The sequence below is a fragment of the Notolabrus celidotus genome, chromosome 10 (assembly GCF_009762535.1).
Source record: "Notolabrus celidotus isolate fNotCel1 chromosome 10, fNotCel1.pri, whole genome shotgun sequence".
In the NCBI taxonomy this organism is placed as follows: domain Eukaryota; kingdom Metazoa; phylum Chordata; class Actinopteri; order Labriformes; family Labridae; genus Notolabrus; species Notolabrus celidotus.
The window spans coordinates 34,724,144-34,737,755 of NC_048281.1; the positions used below are offsets into that span (position 1 = coordinate 34,724,144).

The 13,612-nt window shown below is 43.2% G+C and overlaps 1 protein-coding gene across 2 annotated transcripts; it reads left to right on the forward strand.

Moving 5' to 3' along the window:
- Window positions 1–3,540: 3,540 nt before the first annotated feature.
- Window positions 3,541–13,348, forward strand: nyx (nyctalopin). Of its 2 annotated transcripts, XM_034694139.1 has the most exons (5): window positions 3,541–3,721; window positions 3,937–4,001; window positions 6,052–6,338; window positions 8,982–9,286; window positions 12,155–13,348. In XM_034694139.1, exons 2-5 carry the CDS (start codon window positions 3,980–3,982, stop codon window positions 12,981–12,983), a joined length of 1,443 nt encoding a protein of 480 aa, XP_034550030.1. In that variant the 5' UTR covers window positions 3,541–3,721; window positions 3,937–3,979; the 3' UTR covers window positions 12,984–13,348. The 2 variants fall into 2 exon arrangements, with proteins under 2 accessions (XP_034550030.1, XP_034550032.1); XM_034694141.1 differs by lacking the exons at window positions 3,541–3,721; window positions 3,937–4,001; window positions 6,052–6,338 and adding an exon at window positions 6,648–6,740.
- Window positions 13,349–13,612: the final 264 nt, after the last annotated feature.

The following is a 13,612-nucleotide window of genomic DNA, read 5'->3' on the forward strand; positions in this document are numbered from 1 at the left end:
TTCTTTAGACAGGCAGGGGCCGTCTTGGAGGTGTGTTTGGGGTCCTTATCATGTTGGAGTACTGCCCTTTGGCCCAGTTTCCAAAGGGAGGGATCACACTCTGCTTCAGTGTGTCACAGTACATGTTGGCATTCATGGTTCCCTCTATGAACTGTAGCTCCCCAGTGCCGGCAGCACTCATGCAGACCCAGACCATGACACTCCCACCACCATGCTTGACTGTAGGCAAGACACACTTGTCTTTGTACTCCTCACCTGGGCGCCCACACACACACTTGACATCCTCTGAACCAAATAAGTTTATCTTGGTCCCCCACTGAAAACTGTTTGCGGACTTTCTTGTGCTTCATCTTTAGAAGAAATGTGAGAGGTGGACTCACTTTTGTTGGATAAGGTAACTCCTAAACTCAGATCAAGACACCTCGAATTGGAAGCAAGATGTGCAAGAGAAACTTCATAATCCTTCGTTTGAACATGACCGTGCATTAAGACAGGTCCATGAAACAGACAGAGGCATGTTTGCCTCACCATTGACTGTATTTTTCTTTTTAATTTACACTTTTTAGGCAGAATTCAAAGGTTAAACATCCATCCTCAGAGTATAATACAAATACACTCAACTAAAACACTTAGACATAAAGAGCACAATGAAGTAAGACAGACAAAAACACAATGAAACTGTGAAAGAGAAAAACAATATTCTGTATGATGCAAATTAAATTCAGAAGGGTGTCATATATTATTATTTTAAATATTTTCTGGTCTCTGGAGAGAGTGAGGGAGTGACTGAAAACATTTGTAAGAATCTTTATTTTATATTTTATTTTATTTTATATTACTTTATTTTTGTACAGTGTTTGCCGATACAGAAATGAGCACCTCAGACCTAACCTGTTTTTTGAACCAGGCTGTAAACATGTTTATTTCTGCTGTAAAGATCGTCTTCTTTGAATGGGTGTGAATGTGGTTTCTTGTGCTTCTGCAGCCAGCCTCTAGTGGACGCTCGATGAACTGCAGTCTTTAACAATTATGCATTGGCTTCACATTTCAAGACCGCAGGATGCTGCATGTGCCGGACTTCTGAACTGCAACAGGTTTTGTTTGAATGCACGTGACTTATGCATCGATGAAGCGAGATCAGGCTGTAACAAAGTGTTAGTTGGAGTCAGCGTCTGAAACACAACAATATGTGACATCACTGAGAATTCAGTGTTTCATACAGCATCTGTCCTGGACTCTGTGGACCAGCTTCACATGATTAAACTCTGGCTGCTCATCAGGCCTCATGTCTGGGTGCTGAGTTTGGGTGTTTCGGGCTTTAGAGGTGTTACAGTCACTCAGCTGAATCTCTCTGCTGACCCAAATCCCATCAGACCGCCAGTTGACATGTTGACATCGTCTCTTGCCATGGTTACCAGACGTGCAGACTCCGTGATGCTGAGGCCTGAGTGCTGATCTTTGTTGTGACTCATTCTGTTAAAACCAGGTTAAAATAATGAGAAAAAAAAACAGCTGACCTGGATCTGATGTCTCTGTAATGCTCTCTCTGCTGTGACAGAAATGTGTTGTCATACTCTGATAAAGCACACTTTGAGCCTTTTTTAGGTTACTCTTTAAAGGGTCACATGGTCTCTAATGTGCTGAGTGGTTTCAGCAGAAGGCGGTGACTCTCTAAAACCTGGTTGTATAATTCCTGTGATTTTTTAAAGACGCAGCAGACGACATGTGAGTGGAATATAGAGGAAGATCAGGGTCAATAAAAGATGCTTTTGATTAAAAAATGAATAAAAACATGAAGTTTGAGATTTAAAGAGTGAAAAAACACTCAAAAATGAGTGTTTACATATATATATTTAATTTATTTATTTCTTTATTTATTATAGGATAGCTCCTTGAGATGCAGCATCTCGTGTTCAAGGGGGTCCCAAAATATATATCACTAAAACAGACTAAAAGACATATATATAGAGATGTTTGAAGCCCGACTAAGTAGGTAAAATAAAATAAACTGTTAAATAAATAAATAAAAATCTGTTCAAATCTATATCCAAAAGGTAAAATGCATTATATCATTTAATTATATATTAAAATCCTGCTAAATCAGGGTTAATTAATAAAATGGACGCATACGTTATAAATCTGTTTTCATGTATAACAGCACGCCTGGAATTCATCTTGTCCAATCAGAACAATCGGTTGGATTAAGCTGTTGTTCCAAATTAAAGCTCCAGTAAGTAGGAAGGGGTTATTTATTTATTTTAATTTTTTTAATTTTTTTATTTATTGAGGAAGGTTTTTTTTTTTTTTTTTGTTGTTTTTAAAAATATATATATTATTTTTTTTGAGGAAGAGGTTATTTATTTATTTATTTATTTATTTATTTATTTATTTATTTATTTATTTTTCTATTTATTTATTTTTGAGGAAGGGGTTATTTATTTATTTATTTATTTATTCATTTATTTATTTTTCTATTTATTTATTTTTGAGGAAGGGGTTATTTTTTATTTGTATTTTGAAGGGGTAATTTATTTATTTATTATTTATCTCATGTTTTTTTTTAGTTCTGAGACTCATATATTTGTGTTGTAAATGTGCAGGTGATTCTGTATTTATAGACCTTTACAGGTATATGATTATGCACATGTATGTACCTTCTCCTGTTAGGCGTGTCATTATTATGTGCTTTTCTTTTATACATTTAGGGGTTATTTTTTTATTTAATTACATTTTTTTTTTTAATTTGAGGAAGGGGTTATTTTACATTTAAATGAAAATTTAAAAAAATGTAAACTTGTCATTGCATTTCACTCAATAAACACAACTGGCGAAAAAAAACCCCCAAAAAACCCTCCAGTAATTCATTTTCAGGTTGTGCCGTATTTGGCGCCCCCTGTGGACAAAATGGGCGTAGCAGATTTTGTCCTGTGCATAAAATAAATACTCATCATGCTCTCTCTTTTAAGAGTCAAATGTATCATTCATTGAGGATCTTTGCAGTTACACATGAAAGCCTGACAACTACCCTCCTCCACCAGTGGTTTCAGAGGTAAGATTATCACTACAGAAACGTCCCCTCCTCTTCTTAAAGGTCTTGCTTGTTTTTTGAGGTCATAGAGAGACATCAGTGTTCATTTCATTCTGTTTTATAACCTCCCAAAATCTCCTCACAGGAGCTTTAAATATGACTCCAATACAAGCTAAAAGAGCATCAATCAGGAGAAAGATCTGTCCCCCCAGGGTCTTATTTAACCCATCGTATTGATCTCCTCTCATCAGATCACACCGCTGATGGAGGCTGATCCCATAATCCATTCCAACATCTGCATTCCTGTCAAGTTTCATGCCGTCTTCGTGCTGCATGTGTGTGTTTCTCTGCTCGGCCTCGGTTTGATCTGAGAGCTTCGCTTTACTTCTGTAATCCTGCAAAACGTCCATCACTCCATCCCTCCATCACTACATCACTCTCTCCATCTATCCATCCATCCAGGGGGATTTGAGGGCCATTAAGAGATGGCTTTTTGCTCTCACACACACACACACACACAGAGAGTGAAGAGGGGGGAGGATGAGGAGTGAAAACATCACTTCAGCAGGAGAACTGTGTCAGGACAGAGCAGCTGGCTCGGCTGGAGGTGCTGACTGATGTAGAACATGGACCCACATGTTTGGACCGTGACTTTGAACACACATGGATGCAGCTGTCCGGACACTTCTACAGGTAGGTCGGACTCACACACCTGCGTCTCTCTCTCAGATGATTTCTCTCCTTTTCTTCATGCAGATGATTTAAAACCCTCTCTTCTTCCAAGTCAAAGTCAAACTGAGAACTTTCCTAAACTGGATCATTGACGGATTTCAGGCTTTGTCACACTTTTATGTAACTCTCAGTGGTTCATTATTCTGTGCTGCTGTGCTCTTTTTGTGCTGTTTCAGACCTCCGTTAATCCTGGCATGTCCCAGATGAGAGACTACAGTAATGACTGTCATCACTTTCACTGGTCAGTTTCAATCCCTTCACCCCTCTTCTCTTATTCCTCCTCCTCTTCTTCAGCTCTAAAATGTCTAATGATGTAAAAAGAAGCTGCACGTTCGTTTATAAAGACTCTCTCTCAGTAGAGCGTCTTGAAAATGTAGTTTTCCATCACGTCTGTCGCTCATTGATCAGCCTAAAAGGCCGATCTGGATCCATGGTGGACGGGCTGGAGGGTGAAATCCCTCGCACAGACAGTACCTATTGTTGTGAGCTAATCTCTGATGTAAGCTGTTCTTTCTTAATCACATCATCGTTTCAGCAGCAGCTGGCAGAGAGACAGTTCAGTCATAAACCTGCCCATCAACGTGACTCAAACATCAAATCAGACATCCATCTCAAAGACCTGCAGACATTTCAATTATATTATTTCACCTCAAACCTCGCCTCGGTGCAGGATCTGTCGTAAAGCTGACTCACTGTGGAGTGAATCATCAAACAGAGGACGGTTATCAGGAGTAAGAGCTTCCTTAGACCTCTAGATTTGATGCCAGGTAGTGTTTATCAAGTTCAGAAGGTTATATTTGGCAGTATCGCTCTCTTCTAGGAGCTCCCTGCCCTTCCATGTGCGTACGTGGAAGGGCAAATCCTGTTATGGGGCAGGGTGAGCAGCAGCAAAGACTTCCAAGGACAAGGAGTTATGGCATCAAATTCAGTATGTTGTATTTGGCGGTATCGCTCTCTTCTATGACCTCCCTTCCCTTCCATGTGCCTATGTGGAAGGGCGGTAGGGAGGCAGGGAGAGAAGCAGCAAAGACCTCCAGGGTCAAGGAGTTATGGCATCAAATTCAGTATTTTGTATTTGGCGGTATCGCTCTCTTCTAGGAGCTCCCTGCCCTTCCATGCGCCTATGTGGAAGGGCAAAGCCTGAGGTAAGGGGGCAGGGAGAGCAGCAGCAGACCTCCAGGGTCAAGGAGTTAAGGCATCAAATTTAGTATGTTATATTTGGCGGTATCACTCTCTTCTAGGTGCTCCCTTCCCTTCCATGTACCTATGTGGAAGGGCAAAGCCTGAGGTAGGGAGGCAGGGAGAGAAGCAGCAAAGACCTCCAAAGTCCAGGAGTTATGGCATCAAATTTTGTATGTTGTATTTGCAGTATTGCTCTCTTCTAGGAGCTCCCTGCCATTCCATATGCCTACGTGGAAGGGCAAATGCTGACTTGGGGCAGGGAGAGCAGCAGCAAAGACCTCCAGGGTCAAGGAGTTATGGCATCAAATTTAGTATGTTGTATTTGGCGGTATCACTCTCTTCTGGGAGCTCCCTGCCCTTCCATGTGCCTACGTTTGTCTGCTTTGTTTGCAGCTTGCATCAAACAAACAACTCCAAATTTCAGGGTCATGCTAGCAGTTTCCACTTTTCTCCAAGCTTTGTGCTAAGCTAGCTTCACCAGCTGCTGTCTGCTAGTTGTCAGATTTCTGTGCAGAGGTGGAGGTGGTTTCAGTGTCATCAAGCAACCCTTGCAAGAAAGCAAATTGGTTTAATCCAACAGGTTTAGGTGTCTTATTCAGCGGCACATGTCATCCTCAGAAATGTGGTCTTAAGGCATCCTGGGCATGAGCCTGTCCATGTGGAGTTTGCATGTTCTCCCTGTGCATTTAAAGGTTGTATCTCCGGGGCTTCCTCCCACGGTCCCAAACCATGCCTGTTGGGTTAATTAGCCACTCTAGATTGCTCATAGGTGTGAGTGTGTTGGTTGTTTGTCTCTACATGTCTCTGTCAAGAGTGTACCTCACCTCTCATCCAATGACGGTTTGGATTGGCGACCCCCACTAGGATAAGGAGTATAAATGTATGCATGGATGGATAGGGTCTGGTTTAAGGAACCCTTCTGCATGAGGTTTGAGGTTTCCAGAACTTTAGTTGCTGTCTCAGGGTACATCAGAGTACTGGGGGAGATTTGCACATGAGCAGTGTTCTTATTTGATGCATCATTCTTGATATTTGAAATGTAATTCTTCATTCTGATCATGCTTTACTGCAGTGCTGTGTTAACTTTGTTTCACTGTGCCCTCCTGCAGTCTCTGTGCTGTGCCTGCTGCCTCAGGCGGTGCTGGCACGGTGGGCGTGTGTTCGGGCGTGTCCGGCGTCCTGCTCCTGCACACAGGAGAAGAGCTGCAGTGTGCTGTGCGACCGCTCCGCCCTGGCTGAGCTGCCCAAAGAGTTCCCCTGCGAGGCCTCCGCCATCAACCTGGACAAGAACCGGCTCAAGTTCCTGTCCGAGAGGGCGTTCGGCACCCTGCCCTCCCTCAAGTCTCTGTCTCTGGACCACAACAACATCTCCTTCATCACTCCTGGGGCGTTCAAGGTCTGCTTTAACTTCTGTCTAAGTTTAGGCTTGTAGAAAAGACAGATGCATACAGAAGGGGTGTGATTTTGTCACCCTTTGAAATACCTTTCTGTAAACCTGAAGGATAGACACCACTCTTACTTTCTTACTTTGCCATGCGTTGCTCTTTTTAAGAGCGCTGTCCAGTTTCCATATCATGAAAACAAGGTTGACATTTCTCACTTTATCTGTCATGCACTCCAGAGAAAGATTGTGTCCTTTCACTTCCAGCAGGATGAAAGCAGTTATTATAAACATTGCATACATTTTGAACCTGGAAAGTGGGACTAAAAAACATAACAACGAGACACAGCACACATCTGTCAAGACCTCTCTGTTCTCTGGATGTTAATGACAAACAAAGAGCCTCAAAACTTTCATGTAAATCAGGAAAAATCTACTCACCCAGGTTAAGAGTATTTAACCCTCCTGTTATGTTGCGGGTCAAATTGACCCTTTTTAAAGTCTATTTTAGGCAGTATATGCTTCCAAACCAGATTAATGCAGCATCAAAATCTGGGCAGCATGCATCACTTCATAAAAATAAAAAAATTCAAAATTTAAAATAAAATTTAAAAAAATCTGTCATTTTAAACTATTGTATTTAATTTTAGGGCTTCCCAATGTACATTAAAAAAGTTTTAACATTAATTTTAATTAAAAACAAGTGAGTCCACATATGACTATGATCTGTGAGAATTAAAGAACACCAATGAACCAAATCCTGATTTAAATGGTTAGAAATTGATTAAAAATTAGATTTAAAAAAAATGTGTATATGGAATTTTTGGTGTTCTGACACTTTTGGATAATTGAATATGCCCCGGGTCAAATTGACCCAGGATCATTATTGCTGTTCCAGATAAACGAACACAACAGGAGGGTTTAGAGATATTTGCAGCAACTTCAAAATAATGAAATGGATTTAAAATGCTGTTGCACAAACAAACAGAATTAATGTATATCAGAGAAAGGCAGATTAACATGGAGTCAGTGTCTCTGTAATCCAGATAATACACACATTTAACTGTGACAGTTGTCATGGACCGTGTTTTTTATAGAGGATTAACAGCATGGCATTTCATTCAGTGCTCTGAGCTGCAAAAGAAAAGCCACTGAGAAACATTTTTTTGGAGGGTGGGCAACATTTTTAAAATGTATCTTTTTTTTATTCTGAGATATTTTTTTCTTAGAATATAAAAAAAATATATTTATATATTTTAAAGGGGACATATCACGCTTTTTTCATCAATATATATTGGTCTAAGAGGTCCACAAAACATGTCTTTAAAGTTTATGCTCAAAAAAACACTTTGAAATCAGATTTTGGTCTGCCTGAAAAACCCTCTTCTTCATTCCTCATCAGAACACTCTGTTTTCTCTCTGACCACGCCCCCTCAGGAAGTGGGTGTGGCCTCGGCTCTCCAGCACGTTGATCTAATGTTTACATGTTGGCTGAATATACACGGCTGCTCAGAGATCGCGTTACTTCAACCCTCTGAATCTGATCCAGAATCTGATCCTGACGGAGAGGCGCCTGTAACAGGACCTTTCTGAACGATTGGTCACAGATTTAGTGTTTCTTGTTGTTTTATTTATCAGTATGTAGACGTGTGTCTTGGTACACAGCTACGAACATGTAGCTATGTGGCTATGCTAACTAGCGCTAGCACTTATCCATGATAACTAAAAATCCTCCACTAGATCTTCAAATCTGCAGACGTGGGGAGTAAAACCGACCTCTGCCAGAAAGGCAGCAGGACCTTTCTGAAGGATTGGTCACAGATTTAGTGTTTCTTGTTGTTTATTTGTCAGTATGTCGACGTGTGTCTTGGTACACAGCTACAGCTACAGCTACAGCTACAGCTATTAACATATAGCTATGTGGCTATGCTAATTAGCGCTAGCACTTATCCATGACAAATAAAAATCATCCACTAGATCTTCAAATCTGCAGACGTGGGGAGTAAAACCGACCTTTGTGTTTATTAAGACAGCCTACAACTAGCATGCCTCCCTCCTAAGCTCCTTGTTAGCACACATTTGTGCAGGTAATGAAAAACGTGGGAGGGATTCAGTATTATTTTATACAGAGTATGGGCTGAACAAGCTCCGAGCTCTGACTCCGTGACAGACCGGATATTGTTGTTACGTAACAAAAACATGGAAGTCTGAAACGGCTCGTTTCACACACATTTACAGAAAGGTGTAGAAATCAGAACAGGGGCAGAATGGATTCTTTTCATTCTCGGGGGGTTTGTAGACATGCCAGGGAAACATATTTCAGGTAAAGAACCATTAAAAAGTCAATTTTGCATGATATGTCACCTTTAACATTTTTTTAAAATTCAGAGAAAAAAGATGATGCTCTAAACTAAAAGAAATAAAAGCATGAATGATTTTGGACGGGTCAGAGTGGGAAAGGAAGGATCTTAAAATATCTACTACTGGTCCCTCACCCTGAAGCGTCTCTGTTTAGAGCTCTGCTGGTGAAGTTTGGCTGTGAGATGTAAGTTATCAACCAGGAGGAGTTTTTTTCTTTGACCTCATGGTTGATACAGGAGAATGATACCAAGTGATTAAAATCTCCACATCTAACACCTTCCCCTCTCTCTCCTGCAGGGCCTCTCTAACCTGGTGGACCTGAAGATGGCACACAACGAGTACATCAGCTACCTTCACACGCGGACGTTCACCGGGTTGAAGAAGCTGGTGCGTTTGGATCTGTCCGACTGCAACCTCTTCAACATCCCCGATCGTATCTTCATCGAGCAGACGGCGCTGAAGGAGCTGCTCTGCTTCCAGAACAACTTCAGGAGGATCCCCGGAGCCATCCGAGGCATGGAGAACCTGACCCACATCTACCTGGAGAAGAGCAAGATCGAGGCGGTGGCCTACAACTCCCTGCTGGGCCTGGGGAGTCTGAGGTAAGAAGTGACTCGTCATGATGATTTAACTGCTGGAGGAAATATTTTGATAACACTTCTGAGTGTAAAGTAAAGTAAATTTTATTTAGTATAGCACCTTTCACAGAATAAAATCACAAAGTGCTTCACAGGAAAATATCCAACACATTAAAAGAAACAGACCGCAGCATAAATAGAACATTAGTCTGAACACAGTGAGTCGAAGGCCTGTTTAAATAAATGTGTCTTCACAAGTTTTTTAAAGGCGACAACAGATATAGCAGAACGGACATTTACAGGAAGAGCATTCCACAATGTCGGTGCCACAACTTCAAAAGCACGGTCACCTTTTGTTCTTAAACGAGCTCGAGGGACAACCAGCAAGCCCTGGTCAGAAGACCTGAGTGGCCTACTGGTGAGGTAGGGGTGGAGCAGGTCGACGATGTATTCAGGAGCCTGACCATGCAGAGCTCTATACACGAAAACGAGGACTTTAAAGTGAATCCTAAATTTAACTGGAAGCCAATGTAGGGAAGCTAGAATCGGAGTGATGTGGGTTGTCCGGCTGGACTTGGTCAACAGCCTTGCAGCAGCGTTCTGGACTAATTGAAGACGATGGAGGGACGATTTACTGAGGCAGGTGAAAAGTGAGTTACAATAGTCCAGTCGGGATGAAACAAAAGCATGAATGATCATTTCCAGTTCGGGATGTGACACAACAGACCTGAGTTTGGCAATGTTTCGTAAATGGAAGAAGCATAACCGGGACAACTGTTTTATGTGGTGATCGAAGTACATGGACTGATCGAATATAACTCCAAGATTTCTGAGTTTAGACTGGACAGCAGAGGAGAGGGAACCAATACACTGAGCAACCCTGGAAGCTATAGTATCGGAACCAACAATAAGGACCTCTGTCTTGTCAGCGTTTAGCTGCAGGAAGTTGTCAGACATCCAGTCCTTAATGGCAGTCAGACAATCAAGCAAAACTATCAGCTTGTCTGTGTCATCAGGCCTAAAAGACACATACAGCTGGATGTCATCAGCGTAACAATGATAAGAAATACCTTTGAATTTACTGATAATGTGACTCAAGGGCAGCAAATACAAGGCAAATAATACAGGGCCCAATACAGAACCCTGAGGGACACCACAGGAGAGAGCAGCAGTTTCAGACATGTATGGACCAAGTGACACAGAAAAACTCCTGTCAGAGAGATAGGAAGAGAACCAATCCAGGGCACTCCCAGAGACACCTACCCACTGCCTCAACCTCTCAGTCAGGATAATTAGGTCCTGTAATTAGAGGTGTAATGTTCTGATTGTCTGTCGTCATAGTTTGCTTCATTTTTACGGTGGGACAAAAGTTGGTCCAAGCCAAGCCAACACTTCCTGAGTCCTCTCTGCTGCGCCGACACTTGGATGTTCTTTCTGTCTTTGCAGCCCTTTTTTAAGAAACATCTGCTCCTGTGTTGTTAAATTGATGGAAATCATTTTCAGTGTGCTTGTGGTTTCTCCATTCACACTTTGCATCTGTCGGGAACATCTGCTAAAAACAAGAGTCCAGCTGCTTCAGGAAACTAATGAGCCTGTTTTTAGGATAAACCCATTTCAGTCAGGACCACTTTCACCAAAAGAAGGAAGTATTAGCATGCAATAAGTTACATTTGGAACTCCCTGCCCTTCCATGTGCCTACGTGGAAGGGCAAAGCCTGAGGTGGGTCAAAGACGTCCCGGGGTTTAGAAGCTTTGGCATTGTTGAGTTGTTTTTTGGGTTAAGCAGGTTGGAAGAGAGTTACTGCCTTGACTCACGGAGCTTGTGTTTGCTGTTGAGGGTTAAACGTAGCGGTAGATTGATGGAAGGATTGGTGCAGCATCAGCAGATAGTGCCTGCAGGATCATCAACCGGGTCATCCTTATAGAGAGAAGAAGGAGCTCTGTCATCTGGAGGGAGCTCCGAGTAGAGCTGCTACTTCTTTCTGTCTCTTTAAGTTATATTTTTGGGCCTTTATTTAATAGGACAGCTGAAGAGAGATAGGAAATGTGGGGAGTAGAGAGAGAGGGAAGACATGCAGCAAATGGTCGTGGTCGGGAGTCGAAAACCAGAGACCTCTGCAATGAGGACTACAGCCTCTATATATCAGAGTCAGAGATACTTTATTTATACAAGGGGGGTAGATTCAATCATTACAGTTGCTCTATACACAATAGACAGTCTGGAAGCCGTCACTGGAGACGTTTCCGTGAAGCACACCATGCTACATTCCTGAAACTCCGTCTGACTCCAGGCTAGTCCTGTTAGCTAGTCCATCTTATTATCCAGAGATCTCACGTTGCCCATGATGAGAGAGGAGAGACACGGCTTCTATCTCCTCTCCATAAACCTCCGTCTTCTTAGACCAGCTCTCCTCCTCTGGCTCTATGCCTCCTCTCTCGTCCCCAAGCTGCTACTTCTTCATGGTGCAAGAAGAGAGTTGAGGTAGTTCAGCATCTTCAGGATCCACCTGGGCGCCTTACTTTGGAGGTTTTTCTGTGTTTGGTAGGAAATTGGAGGTAGACACAGATCTAAGCTGGACCTGGGAATCCCTCAGGATCCTCCAAGAGTAGGTGAAAGGGTTGCTGGTGAAGGAGGATGTCTGGGATATCTTGCTAAGCATGCTGTTGCTGCAATCTGATCTGGAATAAATGGAAAACAGTGGATGTAGAAAGAAAGCAGACTTGTTGAAGAACCCGTTGTTAAAGCTTGATCTTGTGTTCCCATCATGTGGTACTTCCTGCTGCTCAGTTTTCCCCTTTCTGCACGAGCATCCTCTCATTCCACGTTTACCTCGTGTGACATAATCATCCTGAGTTCAGTCTTCAAGTCTCTCTGTCTTTCTCCCATCTCAGGTACCTGAACCTCCAGGAGAACCGCATCAATGTGATCCACGACCAGGCCTTCCAGGACCTGGTGCGGCTCGAGAACTTCTACCTCAATGACAACCTTCTGTCTGATCTGCCCCGGCACGCCTTCAAGGGTCTCACACGCCTCAAGATGCTCAACCTCGGGGGGAACCAGTTGATCAATGTGTCTAAGACCTGGTTCAGTGACCTGGTGGAGCTGGAGGTCCTGTACCTAGACAGGAACCAGGTGATGTTCATCGAGGAGGGCACTTTTGAGAACCTGACCAGCCTGATCACGCTGCACCTGAACAGCAACAACCTCACCACGCTCCCGTTCCCGGTGTTCCAGCCCATCTACTTCCTGGGTCGCCTGTACCTGTTCAGGAACCCCTGGGAGTGCGACTGCTCCCTGGTGTGGCTGAAGGAGTGGATGGAGAGCTACAAGCTGGTGCGGGACATCCCCTGTTCTTCGCCTTCCTCGGTCGCGGGGATGGATCTCAGCGAGGTGGTCTTCGCCAAAATAAACGGCACCTGCGTGGACCCCGCAGAGCTGAACCTGACCACGGTGTCCTCAGAGATCGTCTCCACCACTGAGAACCGCTTCATCAGCCTCATTTCCAAACTGCTGCAGCAGGAGCTCAAAGAGGAGATGGGGAACAGCACTGAGAGCCTCCGCAACGGGACTCTGCTGGATCCTGAGGACGGACAGCTCTCTGCAGGGGTCGGAGGTCAACACGAGCAGGGGTGCAGATCCTTCGTCTGCTTCCTCGGGGTGTGGCTGATCTTTAATTTGATCGACCAATCGAATGTTTACTTCTGTCTTTCTTGCACATGAGAACTGAGGAAGGAGAGTGTTTCCTGAACGAGGGGAACGATGAGGAGTAGCTTTTCAAATTGCCGAGGAGATACAAGATGAAGTCCGAGGAATCCTCTTCTCCTCGTGCCAAATGTAGGATTTTCAGAATGTCTTCTTCTTCTTCTCTGGTGGCGTGCAACCTGGATATTTGCAGCTCCTGTTGTGAGAAAGACTGACGCTGACACGGCTGCTCATGAACAATAATCCCTGATATTTCTAGGTGAAGTACTTGCATAAGAGAAACCAACATGTCCGCCCCGTCCTGATGCAGACGCCATGTTAACGCTGCGGGGGTTGATTCAAACTGTGGATTCCTGTCATTAAAGTGTGTGTGTGAACCTCCACCTCTTGTTGCATAGCACTCACTTTGAATTAATATTATGTAATATTCATGCGTTATGTTTATTTTGTATTTCATTCACATGGATGTGTAACATGAAGAGAGATGGCTGGTGATCTCTCAGACAGATGTCCTCTCTGCTCTTCATTCAGCTCTAAGTGTACGTCCTGCAGCTTTTCCATAAATGCGTTCATTAATCTTCTTACTGCATGCGGCTTGTGTGCGCTGCAGCGTAATGCAGGGACTTTCACATCGCTCCGCCCCGTAT

Excerpts from the sequence above, each read along its gene's own strand:
- nyx (XM_034694139.1), top strand. The coding sequence starts at position 3,980 with ATGACTGTCATCACTTTCACTG. Across the intron at positions 6,339-8,981 it reads TCACTCCTGGGGCGTTCAAG|GGCCTCTCTAACCTGGTGGA; the intron begins GTCTGCTTTAAC and ends TCTCTCCTGCAG. Across the intron at positions 9,287-12,154 it reads CTGGGCCTGGGGAGTCTGAG|GTACCTGAACCTCCAGGAGA; the intron begins GTAAGAAGTGAC and ends CTCCCATCTCAG.